The sequence below is a fragment of the Schistocerca gregaria genome, chromosome 3 (assembly GCF_023897955.1).
Source record: "Schistocerca gregaria isolate iqSchGreg1 chromosome 3, iqSchGreg1.2, whole genome shotgun sequence".
Lineage (NCBI taxonomy): Eukaryota > Metazoa > Arthropoda > Insecta > Orthoptera > Acrididae > Schistocerca > Schistocerca gregaria.
The window spans coordinates 672634509-672657986 of record NC_064922.1 but is presented as its reverse complement, the minus strand read 5'-3'; the positions used below and the strand labels follow the sequence as shown (position 1 = coordinate 672657986).

Sequence of the window (23478 nt, the reverse complement as noted above, 5' to 3'; positions counted from 1 at the left end):
GTAAAGTGAAGGCCGTCGGCCACGGAATTGCCCGTGCTGATAGGTAATGCCTGAGATTCTTCATTCCCGGCACACTCTTGACACTATGGATCGCGGAATATTGAATTCCCTAAAGGGTTCCGGTATGGAATGTCCCATGCGTGTTTCTTCATTTACCAAAGTCTGTTATCTCCCGCCGCGAGGCCACAATTGCACTTGAAGCCTTTTCACATGAATTAACTTCAATCAATGAAATCTCGGCCAAGCACTGTTCTTTCACACCTTGGGTAAGCGGTACTAATGTCATCTATATATGTCCATATCGCTATCCCATACCCTCGTCACCTCAATGCAGTACAGAAGATACACTACTGGCCATTAAAATCGCTACATGACGAAGATGACGTGCTACAGACGCGAAATTTAACCGACAGGAAGAAGATGCTGTAATATGCAAATGATTACGTTGTCAGAGCATTCATTCAAGGTTGGCGCCGGTGGCGACATCTACAACTTGCAGACATGAGGAAAGTTCCCAACCGATTTCTGATGCTCAAACAGCGTTGACTGGAGAAACGTTGTTGTGATGCCTCGTGTAAGGAGGAGGCATACGTATCATCACGTTTCGGACTTAGATACAGGTCGAATTGTAGCCTATCGCGATTGCGGTTTATCGTATCGCGAAATTCCTGCTTGCGTTGGTCGAGATTCACTGATTGTTAGCAGAATACGGAATCGGTGGGTTCAGAAGGGTAATACGGAATGTCGTGCTGGATCCCAACGGCCTCGTATCACTAGCAGACGAGATGACAGGCATGTTATCCGCATAGCTGTAACGGATCGTGCAGCCACGTTTCGATCCCTGAGTAAACACATGGGGACGTTTGCAAGACATCAACAATATGCACGAACAGTCCGACGACGTTTGGAGCAGCATGGGCTATCATCTCGAAGACCATAGCTGCGGTTACCCTTGACGCTGCATCACAGACAAGATCGCCTGCTATGCTGTACTCAACCGCGAAGCTGGGTGCACGAATGGCAAAAGGTCATTTTTTCGGGTGAGTCCAATTTCTGTTTACAGCATCATGATGGTCGCATCCATGTTTGGCGACATCGCGGTGAACGCACATTGGAAGCGCGTATTCGTCGTCGCCATACTGGCGTATTACCCAGCGTGATGGTATGGGGTGCCATTGGTTACACGTCTACATCACCTCTTATTCGCATTGACGGCACTTTGAACAGGGGACGTTACATTTCAGATGTGTTACCCTTCATTCGAGCCCAGCGAAACCCTAGATTTCAGCAGGATAATGCACGACCGCATGTTGCAGGTCTTGTACGAGCGTTTCTGGATACAGAAAAGGTTCGACTGCTGCCCTGGCCATCACATTCTCCAGATATCTCACCAATTGAAAACGTCTGGGCAATGGTGGCAGAGCAACTGGCTCGTCACAATACGCCAGTCACTAGTCTTGATTAATTGTGGTATCGTGTTGAAGCTGCATGGGCATCTGTACCTGTACACCCCATCCTAGCTCTGTTTGACGCATTGCCCAGTCGTGTCAAGGCCGTTATTACCTCCAGAGGTGGTTGTACTCGGTACTGGTTTCTCAGGATCTATGCAAAAAAATTGCGTGAAAAGGTAATCACATGTCAGTTCCAGCATAATATTTTTGTCCAATGAATACCCGTTTATCATGTGCATTTCGTCTTGGTGTAGCAATTTTAATGGCTAGTAGTGCAAATGAAAGAAATTTTTAATGAGACGAAGAATAAGGATGTAGAATGTTAATAACGTTTGTTTCACCCAAGAATTTTTAAGAGTTTACAAGTAATTTTAATTGTTACCATTCAGTACGCCGTTGTAAATAAACGTACGATGACTGGAAATTCCGTAGTTTATTGTAGACATCAAAGTGAAAGGTGCCCTGCAGGGGTGGAGCGCCCCCTGCTGACAGCCCTTGTTCGCACTTTGCCGGCAGCGGCCAGCATCCACGTGAGCCGCGGCTTCGGCGGCTACCGCCCCCGCGGCGTGTCCCGCTACCGGCGCTGCCTGGGCCCCCGGTGGCCCGTGGCCGCGCTCTGGGGCTGCGCATGCGCTCTGCACGCCGCGCTGCTCGTCCAGGCGGCGCGCACCGCCGTCGCCCCCTCCGCCTCCGCCATGCCCGGCGGAGACCATGACGCCGGCAACCTGGCGGTGCTCGCCGCGGTGAGTGGCCACTCTAGAAGCGACGGTGAGACGTAGACAATGGTGATTCCACAATGACCATTTTCTGAAGTTTTTGCTTTGTCAGACATTTCGACCTAAGGTTGCACGGATGGTAGAGAAAGTGCACAAACCTGGACTGTCAACCGCCCTCAAGCCGACACCTAGTTCCAATAGTTCAAATGGCTCTGAGCACTGTGGGGCTTAACACCTGTGTTCATCAGTCCCCTAGAACTTAGAACTACTTAAACCTAACTAACCTATTGACGTCACACACATCCATGCCCGAGGCAGGATTCGAACCTGCGATCGTAGCGGTCGAGCGGTTCCAGACTCTAGCGTCCAGAACCGCGCGGCCACTTCGGCCGACGACACCTAATTCTGGGCTCTGAATTCTCCTTAATTCTAGGGGAACCAACTGTACATATTAGTTTCTGAGTTTAGCCATTTTGTTGCGGGGTGCAATGGTCGCTTTCTTTTGTCATCACTCCAAAAACACATGTGTTGACAACCCGAAATCGTTTCACATTGTGTTACATTCTTCGTTATTTCTCCTATAAATTAGCTCGTAATCCTTTCAACAAATACGTGTTGTTCAACAGTAAGATTTCAGACTAGAGCCTATGACATAAAGGTTTCCCTGAAATGTCTGGTTACAAATGTATTCAGCTCTGTTTCTCTCAAGAAGTGCGTGCTCAAGACCATATTAATGAGATTGTAGTTAGGAGGGAGGCAAGCATCGGTCGTAATCTTTTAATCTCTTTATCACTAATCGATTTCAGCTATTTTGTGGTTATCTTCAGTACAGTCATATCGAAGTCATCGTAAATCAAATCGCACATGATACCAGACGGGCATTTACGATTAGTCATCACTATAACAAATCGAAATTATGCTCTGTTATCCATTAAGTTGGCAAGCATGCTACAAACAGCTTGCAGAATGGCCTGTAGGTGGCAGTGTAGCGCAGATGCTCACATACCGTCGCAGTATCAAGGTAAAGATGGCCGCCCCACTTGCGACTTGCACCAGGGAAGAACAGCGTTCTGTTATTCGGATTTTGCGTAGTGGAGGTGTGGAACTTATTGAAATTCATCGACGATTGAAGGTTCAGGACGGTGATGCATGTTTGTCACAGCAGCAAGTCTACGAACGGAAGAGGAAGTTCGCAAATGATGTGACTTCAGTGGAAGATGCTCCCCATCTAAGTAAGGCACATCGAGCTGTGACTCCACATAACATTGCAGCAATTGAAGCAATTTTGAAAGAAAACAACCGAGTGACACTGAATGGCATTGCAGCATGTTTGCAGATTAGTCATGGATCAGCACACTACATTGTTCATGATGTGATCCAGCCTAGTGTCAGCCAGATGGGTGCCACGGCAGCTGACTCCTGAAATGAGAGAACAACGTGTTGATAGTCGTGAAGACCAACGTCGGCGCTTTGAACAAGAGTCGTCACTGGGGACGAAACCTGGGTTCACTTCCACCAATCGGAAACGAAGAGAGCGAGCAAGGAATGGCGCCATTCCTCATCACCAGAACCTAAGATTTTTCGAACAGAACCATCAGCACAGAAGGTTATGGTGACTTTCTTTTGGGACGAAAAAGGTGTCATTTTGGAGCAATACATGCCTAGACGGATCACTGTCACCAGTGCATCATACACAGATCTCCTAAAAAATCATCTTCGGCCTGCAATCAAATCAAAGTGACGTGGATTGCTGTCACCAGGTGTCCTTTTGCAACATGACGATGCAAGGCCCCACACTGCCGGTACAACAGTTGCAACAATCACAAACCTGCATTTTGAGTGTCTTTCATCCATCATACTAGACCTTGCCCCAAGTGATTTCCATATGTTTGTACCACTCAAAGACGCAATGGGAGGAAAGAAGTTCCGTTCACGCGGTGCATGAGTGGTGGAGCATACTGCCAAAAGAAATTTTTTATTAAGGAATTTATGCACTTTGTAAGCGATGGAGGATTTGCATTGAGCGTGGGGGAGATTATGTTGAAAAACGATACAGCTTTGTACCACTTCTGCAAAACAAATAAAATTTTAAAAACTATTTAAATTATTCATTTGACTCACACTCGTAACTGCACTAAAGATAGTTACACAGTAGCCGAAATCAACTTGCTATAAACAGATTAAAATACTACCACAAATGCTGCCTTTCGTCTTTTCTTGCCAAAATTTATGTATTCAACAAAATGTAGCCTGTAATTGCCTAAACTGGAACACTTTTCGTTGTCTAGAGCGGATTCCTTACTTTTTCATGTTTGAAGTTTGCGTGGTTTAGTAAAGTGATTATTCTCTTAGAATTCTACTGTAGGTTCAAAGAGGGTAATGGGGAAGGTTGATACAGAAAGTGGGGCCCATCTTCAAAACTGGTTCAAATGGCTCTAAGCACTATGGGACTTAACATTTGAGATCATCAGTCACCCAGACTTAGAAGTACTTAAACCTAACTAACCTAAGGTCATCACACACATCCATGGCCGAGGCAGGAATCGAACCTGCGACCGTAGCAGCAGTGCGGTTCCGGACTGAAGCGAGTAGAACCGCTCGACCACAGGGGCCGTCGGCCCATCTTAAGTGACTAGAGCCATCAATGCAGTTCACGAAACGAGGTTGGATGAATGAAGACCAGTAAACAGTTCACTGTTCCAGGACCTGCATTTATGAATCTGCTCAGCGTGAAGTAAAGTCATCAGAGAAAGCACCCAAAACAAAATAGGTAGAACTACAGTTTCCCTTCAATAGCTTGTTTAGTATTGTTATGGAAACTTCTTTCTTAGGGCTTACTCGGACTATGAATATGGCGGTACAGCTGGCAAAGACAAATAACTCTGAACACCCTCTTAAAGGCGAAATTGCTCGTGAAAAATGAGTTAGTCTCTGCCTGAAGCGTAACAAAAACGGTGAGTCAGAAGGAACATTCAGTTGGAGACCTTTTGGGTTCGACAAAGAAACCACAGTTCAATAAGCTTCCGGAAGGTACACTCCTGGAAATGGAAAAAAGAACACATTGACACCGGTGTGTCAGACCCACCATACTTGCTCCGGACACTGCGAGAGGCCTGTACAAGCAATGATCACACGCACGGCACAGCGGACACACCAGGAACCGCGGTGTTGGCCGTCCAATGGCGCTAGCTGCGCAGCATTTGTGCACCGCCGCCGTCAGTGTCAGCCAATTTGCCGTGGCATACGGAGCTCCATCGCAGTCTTTAACACTGGTAGCATGCCGCGACAGCGTGGACGTGAACCGTATGTGCAGTTGACGGACTTTGAGCGAGGGCGAATAGTGGGCATCCGGGAGGCGAGGTGGACGTACCGCCGAATTGCTCAACACGTGGGGCGTGAGGTCTCCACAGTACATCGAAGTTGTCGCCAGTGGTCGGCGGAAGGTGCACGTGCCCGTCGACCTGGGACCGGACCGCAGCGACGCACAGATGCACGCCAAGACCGTAGGATCCTACGCAGTGCCGTAGGGGACCGCACCGCCACTTCCCAGCAAATTAGGGACACTGTTGCTCCTGGGCTATCGGCGAGGACCATTCGCAACCGTCTCCATGAAGCTGGGCTACGGTCCCGCACACCGTTAGGCCGTCTTCCGCTCACGCCCCAACATCGTGCAGGCTGCCTCCAGTGGTGTCGCGACAGGCGTGAATGGAGGGACGAATGGAGACGTGTCGTCTTCAACGATGAGAGTCGCTTCTGCCTTGGTGGCAATGATGTTCGTATGCGTGTTTGGCGCCGTGCAGGTGAGCGCCACAATCAGGACTGCATACGACAGAGGCACACAGAGCCAACACCCGGCATCATGGTATGGGGAGCGATCTCCTACACTGGCCGTACACCTCTGGTGATCGTCGAGGGGACACTGAATAGTGCACGGTACATCTAAACCGTCATCGAACCCATCGTTCTACCATTCCTAGACCGGCAAGGGAACTAGCTGTTCCAACAGGACAATGCACGTCCGCATGTATCCCGTGCCACCCAACGTGCTCTAGAAGGTGTAAGTCAACTACCCTGGCCAGCAAGATCTCCGGATCTGTCCCCCATTGAGCATGTTTGGGACTGGATGAAGCGTCGTCTCACGCGGTCTGCACGTCAAGCACGAACGCTGGTCCAACCGAGGCGCCAGGTGGAAATGGCATGGCAAGCCGTTCCACAGGACTACATCCAGCATCTCTACGATCGTCTCCATGGGAGAATAGCAGCCTGCATTGGTGCGGAAGGTGGATATACACTGTACTAGTGCCGACATTGTGCATGCTCTGTTGCCTGTGTCTATGTGCCTGTGGTTCTGTCAGTGTGATCATGTGATGTATGTGTCAATAAAGTTTCCCCTTCCTGGGACAATGAATTCACGGTGTTCTTATTTCAATTTCCAGGAGTGTATTACATCTACTTTGAAACTACATTATGTATTCTTGAGTTCACTACATTTTCCAATTTGATTTATTGCCGTTTTATTTATTTCAGAAGGGGTCCGCTTTTGGCATCTAGTTACTAAGCCGCCAAGTGACAGTCTTTTGAACATTATTTTTCTTGTAATAATTTTCAATGACCTTTTGTAAGAGAAAAATGTAAAAGTTGCATAAGTTTGGAAACAAAATACTACACACCCCTAACAGACATTTTTTTTTTACTTTTTTAAAATAAAAATCACAAACAAAATCGTGTTTCTTGCTTTGGGAATATTTCTCTATCATTATTGTTTTGATGTACTAGCAAGCCACCAAAAATTTTCTTTGTTTTCTGTATTTTTATAAAAATCAGAAACAAAACTGGGTTTTTAGTTTTGGGCGTTTTCCTCTATCATTGCCGTTGTGATGTATTACCAAGCCACCAACAGATTATGTGAGTACACGGCGTAGTAACTCGTTAACACATTGATAGCATCTGCTGATGAGCCTGTAGTAAATTGAAACCAGTAATTGCATCATTTATGCTACCTTAGGTAGAAATATTTCGTAAAGAATTTGACAAAACGACCACAGGGTTACCCTAGAACTATTTACCTAGTTTCTGTATGATTACAATAATTTATTATGTGCCATAGACGCTCACTGGAGTAACAAAAAAAGTATATATGAAGCAAGCACGGTATTAGAATGTATCGTGAAATTGTTAATTGTTGTAGAATATAACAATGATCTATTACAGCATTGCGAATTATTGTGTAGTACAGTAGTTTCACGAGCAGCAGAAGAGAAAGCCAATATGGACGAATGGTGAGTAGCATCACACGCCGTAGTACTAACAACAATGACAACAATGTGCAGCAACGCTAACGTGATTGTAGCAGTAACTGCACATTACGAAATCTGTGCTAGTTACAGAACGTTAGTAAGATTAATCGAACTGTAATAACAGGAGCGCATTAGCCTCCTGAATAGAGGAATGTCATTTTCCTATAAAGGCACAACTGAAGAACCATAACCTCAAGGATTTTCATCCATAACATACCAAGAAGTAAGCGCCATCCATAAAATGTCTAGGAGTATGCGTACGGAGCGATGTAAAATATCTGCGGTTATGGCAGACGACAGAGAGTGATTCATTGGCACCACCCTCAGGAAGCGTAGTCCAGCCACGAAGTAAGTTACACATCACTCGCTCGACTAATATACTTGAATATTGCCGGTCAGTCTAGGATGTGCACTAAATAGGAATGATGGCCAAAACAGAAATGATCTAAAGGAGAACAGTGGGTTTGTTGCGCGTTCGTTTAGTAAGAGCGGAAACGTCTCGGAGATGTTTAGTCTACTCCAGTGGCAAGACAGCCATTGTGCACACTATTAAAACAGACAGAGCATACGTTCCTAGCAGTATCTCCGAATATAATGCTTCCTGCTCCGTATATCCTTCGGAAAGTCCATGATACAGTGGTTCGAGCCGAACCAGAGCCGTACCAACGATCGTTCTTCCTGGGAACCATCCTCTACGGTAGCAGGAAAGGGATGGGGGGGGGGGGGGTGCGACAGTGGTTGACAAGGTACATTCTCTTCTGCCACACGCCACTAGGTGCCTTACGGAGTGAAGGCTCTAGGTGTAAGATGTAGGTACCATCACTGGGATAAGACATTAAAGTTGTTCGATGAGGTCCTCGCACGTCCGCCTCCGTGTGGCCGGGAACGATGACGTTTTCACCGACCACAGTCACACTAGATATGTTATAAACACGCCGGCTAACAGACCAGGCAGCGACTTTCAGGTAAGATTTTAGGTGGCTAGCCAGAAATTTTCACACTACTGAAAAAAGATAAGATACACTCAGAATTTAATATTGATCTTATGATGTGTACTGCTTGACGCCACCGAGCCCAACGAGTCTATTGCAGAAAAGCACTTCAGATTTTTCATTTTTAGAAACGTCTTCAACGTAGTACATTCAGCCTCGTAATGCCGAGTAAAAATTTGTTTCAATAGACGAAGCTTTGAAACTCGGACACACAGGAATTGCAGATATTGTTTGCAAGCAGGTATTGATTGCAAACAATGGGGAAGAATAAATATTGTGCCGGACTGGGATTCGAAACCACGTCTCCTGCTTCCTAGGCAGATACTGTTATTTCTCAGTAATCCGGACACAGTGGTCATTCCAAATACACGGACTACCACAGCACGCCTCCCGTCATATCCAACTTCTCAACTTATCCACCCCCCACCAATGTAGTGCCACTTACCCATCACCCACATTACTCGCGTCTCTATTGAAGAGATCGCTGACCGTTTTTGTCCTTTCAGAAAAGTCCGAAAGAACAGACACTATCCCGAGCCAGTGACCATTATGAACTAAAACACAAAGAGTAGAGCGGGGTAGCCGCACTGTCTATGGGCGCCATGCCACGGTTCGCGCAGGTGCCCCCCACACCCCACCCCACCCCTCCCCACGTCGAAGGTTCCAGTCCTCCATTGCGCATGGGTGTGTGTGTTGTCTTTAGTGTGATTTAGTTTAAGTAGTGTGTAAGCCTATAGGCCGATGACCTCAGCGGTTTGGTCCCATAGTACTTACCACAAATTCCTAATAAGACACGAAGAAATTACAGACACTGTCTGCAAGCAGAGTTGATTGCAATCAATGGTGATCCAGGAGACCCGAATGTGGCACAAATATTCAACTTCGGTCAATGACCGCTTGCAGCCAACGTCTTTAATTCCTTGGTGTCTTAATTCATAATGGCTGCTAGATCAAAGTAGTACCTGTTCTTTCTGACCTTCCCGAAATAACAGACACACATGTGTATCTAATGACACTGAGACGCCACTGGCAGTTGTTACAAGAGGGACGCTGGGCATCACGTAGGGATTTACTATTCAAACCCTCCCTGTTTAGCTGGGTGGTAACGTAATGGCCTCCCATGCAAGCGGGTCCGGGTTCGATTCCCGGCCTGGTTGAAGATTTTCTCAGCTCGGGGCCTGGGTGTTGTGTTGTCCTCATCATCATTTCATCGTCAGTCACCGGGTGCATGTCGCACAATGTGGCGTCGACTGAAATAAGACTTGCACTTGGTGGCCGAAGATCCCCGATGGGGCCTCCCGGCCAGCGAAGCCATACGCTCATTTCCATTTCCATTACTATTCAAATTTAGAATATTCCGGGAAGAGCCGGTCAACATATTACTTCCTCCCACACTCATCTTTCGTAATGATCACGAAGAGAAAATTCGAAAAACCAGATACAATACGAAGACTTAGCGCAATCATTTTTCTCAGGCGCCATTCGTGAATGGAACATGGTAGGAGAGACGAGTTAATGATATTAGGCGTGCCCTCCGCCACCCTCCATTAGGTGGCTTGTAGATTATGCTGTAGATGTAGATGTGCCACTCTTTGAAATGGCATCAGATTGTTTCTATCAGGCCTGCAGGTGTATGACATTTATTGAAACGTCCTCGCTGCCTCCAAGCATCAGATCATTCATAAGACAAAAAAAAAGTCCTTCTCGCAGCTGCGGCCGGAATCTCTAAGCACCCTATGAGAGCCGTGGTGCACGACAATTAATTTGATTAAGCTATTATATAAGTCTTTCCTGGTTAACTAAAAGAAATTAAATCTATTTTATCTACCGTGACCCTATATAACCTCATTTATCCACGACCAGAGTCAGTTGTCATTAAACTTTTCGGAGTATGGTACCGCGTCATAAAGTTAGGAATAAGCTGGAAAAACAAACGTTTCGGTTGTGGTAACAGTGGCCTTTTTCTGGGTCTACTAGTGTGTTTCAACTGCGATTCTACTCATTAAATTACAGCAATGTTTTAAAAAGAGACAGTTTTTGTAACTCGTCTCTTGAGGCAGAAGGCGATGGGAACGAGCAAAACAAAGAAAGGTGGGCAAGAAATCGACAAACTGCAACCATCAGCACTGTTACCCTAGGTGAAGAATGTCACTGACCGGGTTGGCTAAACTTCGCCAGATTGGAATCTTCTACAGTAGCCGCGAGATCAACGATGTGCTGGGCTCTACCAAGGATGCCAATGGTATACTATTTCCTCACATCGGAAATCTTATTATTCCATTCACACAGCCACGCCCCAGGGCAATCGGACTTGTTCTTTCGTGCCCACCTCCACATACTTCACACAGTTTAAAAGAAGGTTTGGATGTCAAAAAATGGTTCAAATGCCTCTGATCACAATTGAACTTAACTTCTGAGGTCATCAATCCCCCAGAACTTGTTGTTGTTGTTGTGGTCTTCAGTCCTGAGACTGGTTTGAGGCAGCTCTCCTTGCTACTCTGTCCTGTGCAAGCTTCTTCATCTCCCAGTACCTACGGAAACCTACATCTTTCTGAATCTGCTTAGTGTATTCATCTCTTGGTCCCCCTCTACGATTTTTACCCTCCACTCTGCCCTCCAGTATTACATTGGTGATCCCTTGATGCCTCAGAACATGTCCTACCAACCGATCCCTTCTTCTAGTCAAGTTGTGCCACAAACTTCTCTTCTCCCCACGCCTATTCAATACCTCCTCATTAGTTACGTGATCTATCCACCTTATCTTCAGCATTCTTCTGTAGCACCACATTTCGAAAGCTTCTATTCTCTTCTTGTCCAAACTAGTTATCGTCCATGATTCACTTCCATACATGGCTACACTCCATACAAATACTTTCAGAAACGACTGCCTGACACTTAAATCTATACTCGATGTTAACAAATTTCTCTGCTTCAGAAACGTTTTCCTTGCGTTACCAGTCTACATTTTACAGTCTCTCTACTTCGATCATCATCAGTTATTTTAGTTCCTAAATAGCAAAACTCCTTTACTACTTTAAGTGTCTCATTTCCTAATCTAATTCCCTCAGCATCACCCGACTCAATACGACTACATTCCACTATCCTCGTTTTGCTTTTGTTGATGTTCATCTTATATTCTCCATTCAAGACACTGTCCATTCCGTTCAATTGCTCTTCCAGGTCCTTGCTGTCTCTGACAGAATTACAATGTCATCAGCGAACCTCAATGTTTTTACTTAATCTCCATGAATTTTAATACCTACTCCGAATTTTTCTTTTGTTTCCTTTACTGCTTGCTCAATATATAGATTGAATAACATCGGGGAGAGGCTACAACCCTGTCTCACTCCATTCCCAAACACTGCCTCCCCTTTCATGCCCCTCGACTCTTATGACTGCCATTTGGTTTCTGTACAAATTGTAAATAGCCTTTCTCTCCCTGTATTTTACCCTTGCCACCTTCAGAATTTGAAAGAGTATTCCAGTCAACATTGTCAAAAGCTTTCTCCGAGTCAACGAATGCTAGAAACGTAGGTTTGCCTTTTCTTAATCTTTCTTCTCAGATAAGTCGTAAGGTCAGTATTGCCTCACGTGTTCCAACATTTCTACGGAATCCAAACTGATCCTCCCCGAGGTCCGCATCTACCAGTTTCTCCATTCGTCAGTAAAGAATTTGCGTTAGTATTTTGCAGCTGTCACTTATTAAACTGATAGTTCGGTAATTTTCACAGCTGTCAGCACATGCTTTCTTTGTGATTAAATTATTATATTATATTATTATATTCTTCTTGAAGTCTGAGGGTATTTCGCCTATCTCATACATCTTGCTCACCAGATGGTAGAGTTTTGTCATGACTGGCTCTCCCAAGGCCATCAGTAGTTCCAATTGAATGTTGTCTACTCCCGGGGCCTTGTTTCGACTCAGGTCTTTCAGTGCTCTGTCAAACTCTTCACGCAGTATGTTATCTCCCATTTCGGCTTCATCTACATCCTCCTCCATTTCCATAACATTGTCCTCACGTCCCTTGTATAAACCCTCTATATACTCCTTCCACCTTTCTGCTTTCCCCTAGAACCTATAACTACTTAAACCTAACTAACCTAAGGACATCACACACATCCATGCCCGAGGCATGATTCGAACCTGCGACCGTAGCGGTCACGCAGTTCCAGACTGTAGCGCCAAGAACCGCTCCACCACGCCGTCCGGCGGACTGGATGTCATTAAAGCTCAAAAAGTAGTAAGACTTCTACACACAGTGAACGTAAAACTATGTTCAGCTGAAATTTCAGAAGAAAAACTTCAAATAATTACCGAAAATTGCGAAAAAATATAATATAAAATTAAAATATCGTCACTTGATATTGCTATTATGAAGTCGATATATCATCGTCGAATTTATCGTATGTACATATTGATATATTTGGTAAAGTATCGATTTATCGGTACTGTATCAACAGCCCTACCTCCCTCCTGATCGCCAGCCCTCAGAGACCAAAGGGTCGCATGAGCCAACATGTGGCGCGAGCACGACCGGAGAGTAAAGGCCTCGGCTACGATAGGAGCGGCAAGCGACGAGCAACAGGCGAGAAGCAATAAAGCGGCGCCGCTCTCGTGTATGTTTACATTGAGTTCAAAGGAAATGCCGGGCGGCAGGCTAGGATAAGCGCGTACGGCGACGCGAAACATATTGTCGCTTGAGCTTCGCCGCTCACCACTCACCCCAGTGCACCGCTCAGTCTTTTCCAGTCGTTTAGAAGCTTTCGTGCAGCAAAGATGGCAGAGAAGTTAGAACTGATTGATCTCGAGTGTGAGACGGTGATCTCGAAAATTCAATCCAGGCCATGTTTGTGGAATGACAGTCAAAATAAATAGAAAATACCTCTATGACAAAGAAATTGTGGGAGGAAATAGGAAATAGCTATGAACTCGCAAGAGTTGCGCATTTATTCCTTATTTCCATTTTTTGTGTGTTTCGCCTTCTATATTTATCTGGATCAGGATTCAATCGACTTTTCAATTCATTCACGGTCTCTCCATGAAGAAATTATATTTTGTCTAGTTTCGTTAATGCCAACCCTGCCTCTGATAATATTCTGCAATACGCAAGCAGTTTTTACAAGCTTGTTTACTTCAGACACGTCCGATACTTCTAAACATGTACCTGTAAAGAGCCATTTAATCCATAAAATCCCAAAAGAAAATTCACTGGTTTTTCTAGCTTTTCATAGACTATTATTAAAGTTTTCTTGATATATTATTATAGGTTTTGCTGGAAGCGGACGCAGATGGTACTGTTTCAATTGGAAGGTTATCATCTCCAGCGAAAACGTGTGGTGCTGAAATACTGCTGTTCGGCAAGATTTTCTTGTTAGGTAGATTAAATTCGTTGTTTTCCAGCTGTCTAAGCAATTCACTGACATTAAAAACTACCCCATCATTTTGTTTTCCTCTAGCGCCCACATTAATAACGAAACACTTTTTATCGGGATCAGAAACACCATTAGAACTACTGAAAAGTACTTCAGGTACTTGAAATACCTACGTCCGCTATGTGGTGGGCATTTAACCTCTCAATGTCGTCCGTCTATTATTCCGACGCAGTTCGGTAATTTCCATAACAGAAAACATTTTTCTGCTACATTCTTGACTGTTCTTCGGTGTGTGGCGGCATTACTTCAGGTAAAAACTGTAGCACAATAGCTGAACACGTGTCACAAAATGTCAAGCTAACAGTACAAATTCTAAATTCATATGCTATATGTCTAAAAGTCGGTCTGTTGACTAAAACCTGAAAGAAAAGTGAGAAAATCAACTTCGTATGAAATGATTCATTTAATTATAGTAAAAACTAATAACAGTTGTGTACTTAAATAAATAATAATTTTAAAGGAAATTCCTAGTTAAACAGGTTTAACACGTACTTGTAAAATAAGATCCTATTCTATTTATTAATATCTTTTTATTATATGCAATTAAGAATGGAAATCTGCAGGAAGAGTTAGAAATAAAGATTCATCTCTTGTCAGGTGTGATACTGAGTAAAAAATCCCCGATGGACATATGCGTCTTCTGTGTGGTTTCTGAGACAGGATAAGTTTAATATACATTGTTACTTCTATTCTTTACTATTCAGTACTTTGTCGTTGTTTACAATGCACCTTAGTAGTGCATAGGAATTAGAGGCGAACAATTCGATACAGGACACTTGTTATCCATCATGTAGGGAAACTACTAGAAATTGCCCTATAAAAAGCTATCTAAGCTACGACGCATGGACGTCGCTCGTGAGTTTCAGTATTATCTCGCAGTCTTCGTGCAAACCATTAGCCCTAGAGAAAATAAATATACGGCCTTTTTTTGTGGAAAATGTAATCTACTTTAATCTTGTACTGCAACACTTTTTTGTTAGAGGTCCACTTTTGGAGTTATTCAGGGTGTTTTATCTCGGAAACTGTGCGGAACAGAGCAAGGTTAGTCACCATCACTACCACTCCTCAAACCATGTACATTTCCTCCTGACTCACACGTTATCATTTTAGATGCACGCTTGGATATAGTTTCCTTCAACGATAATTTTTTTATTGAACTCCATAAATTCTCGTGCTTGTAGAGGACGAATGTAGAAAGAAATGGATGGACTGGAAAGGTACGTTTAGAAAGAATGTGCGAACTCCCCAATCTAAACCTGGTTCTGCCGCTAGTCTTCCGCCCAAGAAATGGAAGTTGCAAATCTCTTGCGCTTCACTCGAGACGTTGTTCTTCAGAGCCAGATGGTAGGAAACCTCACGTCTCCTTTGGTGGGAAATCGTAAGAAGACGTTACTGGCATAAATAACAAAACGAAAGAGACGAGTGTAGTAGAAACTAACTTTAACAGGGCACAGTACTTCCGTACACTGAAGCCGAGGACAGGTTTCCCATACCGCACTGTTCAGAAAGAAGCACAAATAAAGAAAGCAGATTTGGGAAAGAGAATGATGGAACAGGAGGAAAGTAATAGAATTCTAAATATGGGGAAACAAGCAGATTGTACTGCAGAAGACAATCCTTTCTTTTTCAGTTTACTGCCATATGTGGGTCGTTTGGGTGATCTGGAAAAACTTCACCTTCGCTCTAAAACTCAAACTTGCTTATAGATGACAGTAAGAGAACAAGAAAGTACGTAAGGCCCAACAGTAACATCCACTACTCTGAGTCATCGTCCACAGGCAGTACGTACAGAGAACCAGACAACACCTCATTCGGGAACGAACTGATTCGTGAACCGAATGAAAATTTCGTCTATCTATTAAGCAAAATAAATTGATTATTTTCTACGTTTTTGCTATCAAAATTTGTATTAATAAAATAAGGCGAACTCTTAGTTAACATAAGGATAATAAATATTCAATTGAAACAGGAATGAAGTTGATTGTTTCTTACTTTTTAGTTTTTAAACAATTTTTGAGTGAAGTGTCTAATTCAGTAAATGTCTTTTCTAACATACCTCAGCGTTACAACGAGTTTCCCTTCTGGTGTCACTTGAAGTGAAAGTCTGGTCTTTCGTTTGCCAAGCGAGGAGCTATTTTCTGGATTATGTAAGCGAGTGTTCCGATATACATTCTCGTGTAATCGACGTACGTACTTACGTCATTTCTTAATTCATGAAATTCGATGGTACCCTTGTCCACAAACAATTCTGCCTTTATTTATTATTTCAGAGAAGTACTTCTCGCGCACTGAAGAGCCAAAGAAACTAGTACACCTACTCGGCGTAGCGTAGGCTCGACTAATGTCTGAAGTAGTGCTGGAGGGAACTGACACCATGAATTCTGCAGGGCTGTCTGTAAGTCCGTGAGAGTACGAGAGGGTAGAGATCTCTTCTCAACAGCTCATTGAGAGGCATCCCACATATGACCCTCAATAATGTTAATATCTGGGGAGAATGGCCATCGGAAGTGTTTAAAATCAGAAGAGCATTCCTGGAGTTACTCTGTAGGATTTCTGGACGTGTAGGGGTCTCATTTCATGCTGGAATTGCCCAAGTCCAGTCCGAACGATTGCACAATGCACATGAATGGATGCAGGTGATCAGACAGGATGCTTACGTACGTGTCACCTGCCAGAGTCGTATCTAGATATATAAAGGGTGCCGTATCACTCTAACTACACACGCCTCACACCATTACAGAGGCTCCACCAGCTTGAACAGTCCCCTTTCTCACATGCAAGGTCAGTGGTTTCATGCGGTTGTCTCCATACACGTACCGCTCGATACAACTGGAAACGAGACTCGTCCGACCAGGCAACACGTTTCCAGTCATCAGCAGTGAAATGTCGATGTTGATGGGCCCAGGAGGGGCGCAAAGCTTTGTATCATGCAATGATCAAGGGTACATGAGTAGGTCTTTGACTCTGAACGCCCATGCTGATGATGTTTCGTTCAATGGTTCGCACACTGACACTTGTTGTTGGCCCAGCATTGAAATCTGCAGCTATTTACGAAAGAGTTGCAGTTCTGTCGCTTTGAACGATTCTCTTCAAGACGTCGTTGGTCCCGTTCTTACAGATTCTTTTACCGGCCGCAGTGATATCTGAGAATTAACGTTTTACCGGATTTCTGATGTTCACGGAACGCTCGTGAAATGGTCATACAGGAAAATTCACACTTCATCGCTTTGAGATGCTGTGTCCCATTGCACGGGCGCCGTCTACAATACCAAGTTGAAACTCACGTAAATTTTGATAACGTGCCACTGTAGCAGCAGTAACCGATCTAACAACTGCGCCAGACACTTGTTGTGTTATATAGGAGTTGCAGAGCGCAATGCCGTAATCTGCCGTTTACATATCTCTGTATTGGAGTACGTTTGCCTATACCAGTTTCTTTGGTACTTCAGTGTGTCTATGAGTGGATGCTGCTGACTGACATATCTCCTAGCAGTTCGTCATATCTGTCCAATTACTGTGATAGCCACATTGGAATTCCTCTGCAAATTTATTAATGATACAAGTAGCAGTGTTTCAGTAAAACAAACAAAAAATTATCTTAAAAAATTTACATTTAAAACATATTATGACTAGAGACTAATATGCGATATGAAAGGGGTTCAAACAGGCACAAACATTTACTGTACCTTCGAATATTCCGTAGCGAGCAACAAACGAAATATCACTGCTAATAAATTAAATAGAAAACTTCCAAATTATTTTATTAATTGAGAACTCACATCGCACATTAGTTATATATATTGGAACTGCACATCGTTTCAATCTTGTTCCACATTCAGGTGTATTTCATTGATATAAACAGGATGAGGCAGACGAATCAGCTTCGCAAAGAGCGCCTAGTGTTTCAGTAAATTTACACCCTTTCTCCCTCTCGTCATCACGGTTTGTTTCTCGCGGAGTATTTACGCTTCTCATCTGATGTCAAAACTTCATGTTATCCTCATCACCAGTTACCAATCGCCAATGCCTACCTTAACTTTCGTGTTGGATATGTTCTTCTGTATTTTTCTACCTTCGGACAGAAATAAATGCATGTTTTTTAAGACTGACAGCACATTGTCTGTGATTTATATTTAATAAAAAAATTTATCAAATAATAGGTACAGTGAAACCAATATAAAATTCAATATTTTTTGCGACCCATCGACTTCTATTTTGAATGTACTGAATGTTCTAGAACGTTGCACCAAAAAGTAGAAGTACTTCTGATAAAACCCCCAAAATTAAGTTGCTGGTCCATAGCGTCAGACCGCTTGACTTCTTAACAGTTGTAATTCTCCATTCATTTAACAACAGTGTCATCCATTGGAGGAGCACACCCACGCCATACTGAGAATTCCGTTGTAAATGAATTTCAAGCTGCTAGCTGATATATGTTCAGTTTCTAAATAAAACAGAAGGCGCAGTACTATTCGAAACAGAAAAACATTGAAAATTATAATTCACTTACCGTCTATAAATTCAGCTAAGCAAGTAATGGTTATTGTAGGGGACAAGAGATACACTTGGAATCCACTATTCTTGGCAACTGTACTCTTGTGGCCTGGTAATGCTAGGTGTAATGCCAGCGTATCTCCGCTTAGTGACCGAGCGAGGTGGCGCAGTGGTTAGCACACTGGACTCGCATTCGGGAGGATGACTTTTCAATCCCGTCTCCGGCCATCCTGATTTAGGTTTTCCGTGATTTCCCTAAATCGCTTCAGGCAAATGCCGGGATGGTTCCTTTGAAAGGGCACGGCCGATTTCCTTCCCCATCCTTGCATCACCCGAGCTTGCGCTCCGTCTCTAATGACCTCGTTGTCGACGGGACGTTAAACACTAATCTCCTCCCTCCTCCGCTTAGTGTACATCTTCTTCTCTTACAAACCTATTCGCACAAGTCTTCAGGGTCGCTAGGTTGTGAAGATAAAATCGAGAAATCACGATGACCATTCTATATTTACATTTACGACCGCTTTCTGCAGGGCATTTTATGTTGCATGGCGAAGCATACCTTGTACCACTACAGGGACCTCCTTTTCTGTCTCAATCACAGATAGACCAAGGGAAAAACGACTGTGTATATTCCTCCACAGAAGCCCTCATTCCTCTTATTTTCGTGGTCGTTCCAGGGAATATTCGTCGACGGCAATGGAATCGTTCTGCAGCCAGTTTCAGATGCCGATTGTCAAAATTTTCTCAGAGGTTTTCCGCGAGAAGGACGTAATTTTCGGTTTTAAGGTTTCCCATTTCAAGAAGCGTCTCCGTAATACATGGATGTTACTGTAGGGAGGGGGGAGGGTAAAAAGGCTGTTATCTAAGTTCTACGCAGCACTAAGAACAGAGTATACCATCGCTCCAGCAGCATCATACGAACTTCTAGAATGTTGGAGAAGAGGGCCCCCAATTCATTTCTTGCTGTAAGAAACTAGCAGACAACCAAAAGGAGGTTAAAGTTGTCAGTAACCATGACCAGGGTGCACATAAGGAAGTAGTCTTCACTGAGGACCCAGCTATTTTAATACGAATACATCACAACAGCTGATATCCTATGACGCATTTTCTTCGAATTTGCTGAATCTTGAGCTCGGCGATTACCACACAGGTACTGCGGCCTGCAGTTCCTGTCCTGACGCCTATTTCTCCCATCACAGTGCCGCAGCAGCCACTGTGGAGATTTGCCGTCCCTTCACCGACAGCAAAGGGAAGGGCACACCGTTACAACCATGCCATGCGGCTCATTACGAGAGAAGAGTTTTCAAGCAGTCAGAGGTGAAAAGTAGTCTCCTGATGCCAATCCATCTTGATTCTCAACACATACACACTTCAAAATAAGTTTTGCATCACCTCGGTTCCTAGAGTTCCGGAACCTGCACAGACCATTGGAATAGCGATCAACATAAACATCACTTCCACCATTTTTAATGATGACGAAAGTTACACTTTGCATGTTGTACTACCATACAGCGAAACCTTCAGAGGTGGTGGTCCAGGTTGCTGTACACACCGGTTCCTCTAATACCCGGTAGCACGTCTTCTTGCATTGATGCATGCCTGTGTTCGTCGTGGCATACTGACGAGAAGTTCATCGAGGCACTGTTGATCCAGATTGGCCCCCTCCTCAACGGCGGTTTGGCGTAGATCCCTCAGAGTGGTTGGTGGGCCACGTCATCTATAAACATCCCTTTTCAATCTATCCCATGCATGTTCGATAGGGTTTGTTTCTGGAGAACATGCTGGCCACTGTAGTCGAGCGATGTCGTTATCCTAAGGAAGTTATTCACAAGATATGCACTATGGGGGCTCGAATTGTCCTTGAAGACGAATGCCTCTCCAGTGTGCTGCCGATACCGTTGCACTATCGGTCAGAGGGTGGTATTCACGTATTGTACAGCCTTAACGGCGAATTCCTTGCCCACTAGCGGCTTACGTCGGCCCCACGTAAAGCCACCCAGAAACAGCAGGAAACCTCCCTCTTGCTGCACTCGCTGGACAGTGTATCTAAGGCGTTCAGCCTGACCGGGTTGCCTCCAGACACGTCTCCAACGGTTGTCTGTTTCAAGGCATATGTTCACTCGTCGGTGAAGAGAACGTGATGCGAATCTTGAGGGGTCCATTCGGCATGTTTTTGGGCTTATCTGTACTGCGCTGCATGGTGTCGTGGTTGCAAAGATGGACCTCGCCATGGCCGTCCAGAGTGAAGTTGCGCACCATTCAGCCTATGGCGCACAGTTTGAGTCGTAACACGACATTCTATTGGTGCACTAAAAGCATTATTCAACATGGTGGCGTGACTGCAAGGGTTCCGCCGAGCCATAATCTGCAAGTAGCGGTCATCCACTGCAGTAGTAACCCTTGGGCGGCCTGAGCGAGGCGTGTCATCCACAGTTCCTGTCTCTCTGTATCTCCTCCATGTTCGAAAAACTCCGAGACGCCTGGATACTTCCCTTGTTGAGAGCCCCTCCTGGGACAACGTAACAATGTGGACGCGATCGAACCGCGGTACTGAACGTCTTGACATGGTTGAACTACAGACAACACGAGCCGTGTACCTTCTTCCTGTTGGAATGTCTAGAACAGAGCGGCTGTCGGACACCCTACATCTAATAGGTGCTGCTCATGCATGGTTGTTTACATCTTTTGGTGGGTTTAGTGACATCTCTGAACAGTCAAAGGGGCTGTGCCTGTGATACAATATTTACAGTCAAAGTCTGTCTTCATGAATTCTGGGAATTGGGGTGATGCAGAACTTTTTCTGATGTGTGTATAATGACAACTTCAGAAATGAAATTATAAACTAGAGATACGGATTGAACCAGAACTCGAACGGAAAACTTGCAGCGGTGACAGCAACTGTGAAACGGATCACATCTCTTGTCAGTATAAAAGGGAAGGCAGAAAAACGTTATCTCGAAACTAATAAACCTCTTACTGCTAATGTTACTCGAGAGTTATCCTGAACCTTCAATTACTCTTTTTTAATCAGTACACGAAGGATAAGCTTCATTAACTATTTTTCTGCACATCCTGCTGTTTCTATCTGGTTACTTTGAATTTCGTGTAATCTCAACGCCACCGCTGTCTTTGTTTTCGGAGATCCAAACAGTATATTCTTGCACTGTAATCGGAGCACGTATCACACAAGCGTCCTTGCAAGTAATCTTCGAGCTCTTCGTCACCAGTTCTCAGGCAGGGTCCAGACTTTGTTAACATTCAACGATATAGCAGCATATAATCTACTACGCAAGTTTGTAGACAGTAGCAATGTTAAGATAAAATTCCCTGCGTTGCTGATGTCGTGCACTCCGTAGTAAGAATGCTAACGCTCAATTAACTGACTATAATCACACGTCTTATTCAACAGGATGTGGAACGTTCAGCTTAAAAATGATGTCACTATGTAGATCCTTTACGTATGTATGTTAATACTGGTGTATTTATAAAGGTGGCCTTAATACCACAATCTCCTGCTATTGTACTGTGGTCATCTTGTGACTAGAATGTACTTACAAACCTGCACGAATATTCAAATCTCTATTTTGAAACAGTTCTTATCCGGCATACAAAAGAACACTTCATTGTTAATTTAGACTCTAAGTCCCTAATACGGAGTGTACTGGGAACAAAATGCGTACCAATGGTGAATTGTCATTTCTTATGGTGTTAGCAGTACGGTGTTTATAGCATACACCGCTCTGTATTCTTTGTCATATTTTCGTCCTATTTACTCTTTTCAGTATACCAGCGCACACTTTTCGCATCAGGGTACGACATACTAACGTTGACTCTGAACTGTCACAACAAATCGTAATTTACCATTTCCAATGTTGAGATGGCTGTGTGTGCACTTTCCAAAAGCAAATTAAAAAATCATGTAAGCTTCAAAGCTACCGAAAGAACATACAACGTCCTTTTAACAAACTGAAAAACGTGCACGACTTAATGAAATTTTTGTGGCTTTCAAAGTATGAATTTCTATTATGGAATACTTTCTAATAACCTACCCCTTCTCTGCTACTGTATCGTTAAATTCAAAGCGTTTTTTGTCGAACTCTGTTAGAAAACAGTGGAGCAGCACTGCGGGAGCTATACTTTTAGGTGAAACGTCGTCTTTCCTTTGTTACGTTCCATTTCGTCTAGAAAAAATTAATAAGACAGTTCGAAGGTTTATCTGAGCGATCAATACAGTTTCTCGTGCAGATACGTTGCAGCAAACTTATCAGCTGCTGGTAACTCTTTACATCGGCTATAAAGCAAAGCGGAGTACATACCACTGATCCAGTTTCATTACTGTAGCATTTACAAATCTGATGTCGTTAGAAATCCGTAGATAGGTGTAATGAGTTTTCAGATTCTTCTAACACAACAGCACATCAGATTAATAGAATCCGATGTGCTAAAAGATGAATTTGCCTGTAAGCAACCCTATATTTCTTAGCGTCACAACACAAAAAACGAAATTAATTATCTGTTTCTGTTTGATAGCAATTCTTGCGCGTGGGATTCTTCATACATTCCTCAAGGTTTTCAGAACACGTATTTGCGAAAATTACAAAATATACAGAAAACTGACACATATATGCAGATAGAGTATCTGTTAAAGTTTGTAACTCATATGCCTCGTTCTCGATACGGACACAATTTGTGACGCAGCAAACGTCAGGTCATTGAAATCACTGACACGAAATGCCCGGGATTGAGTGAAAGCAGTCTGGTTTGAAAATCAGTTCATTGGGTTGGCTCACTGCAGGCGTGAATTAATTAGACGCAGCAATACGGAGTATAAGGTTTGTCTATTGATTATGACAGGTCTGCAACCCAGTGGAATTACACCATGGCCCGTATCACGAATCGAAATTCGGAAAGAATCTCTGTCCCACAATATGTGTAAGTTTTCTTTACATGTTGTAGTGTACGCACAGTGCTTGTCTAAAACTCTAGGAGTGCTGACGAATAACCCTATATTTTTAACGTGTTTTTTATGTCGATTTGTCTGTTTGTTTGTATGATAGAAACTTTGCATTTTATTTTAAACTGGCTTCCCGGAGAA

At 43.9% G+C, this 23478-nt stretch overlaps 1 protein-coding gene across 1 annotated transcript in view; it reads left to right on the top strand.

The window, feature by feature from the left end:
* The window catches only part of LOC126355550 (uncharacterized), a 69791-nt gene that overhangs the window by 40556 nt on the left and 5757 nt on the right, over positions 1 to 23478 (top strand). Inside the window, exon 3 of the mRNA XM_050005908.1 lies at positions 1968 to 2194. Within this exon, the coding sequence (XP_049861865.1) occupies positions 1968 to 2194 (227 nt within the window). The remainder of the gene's footprint in view (positions 1 to 1967; positions 2195 to 23478) is intronic.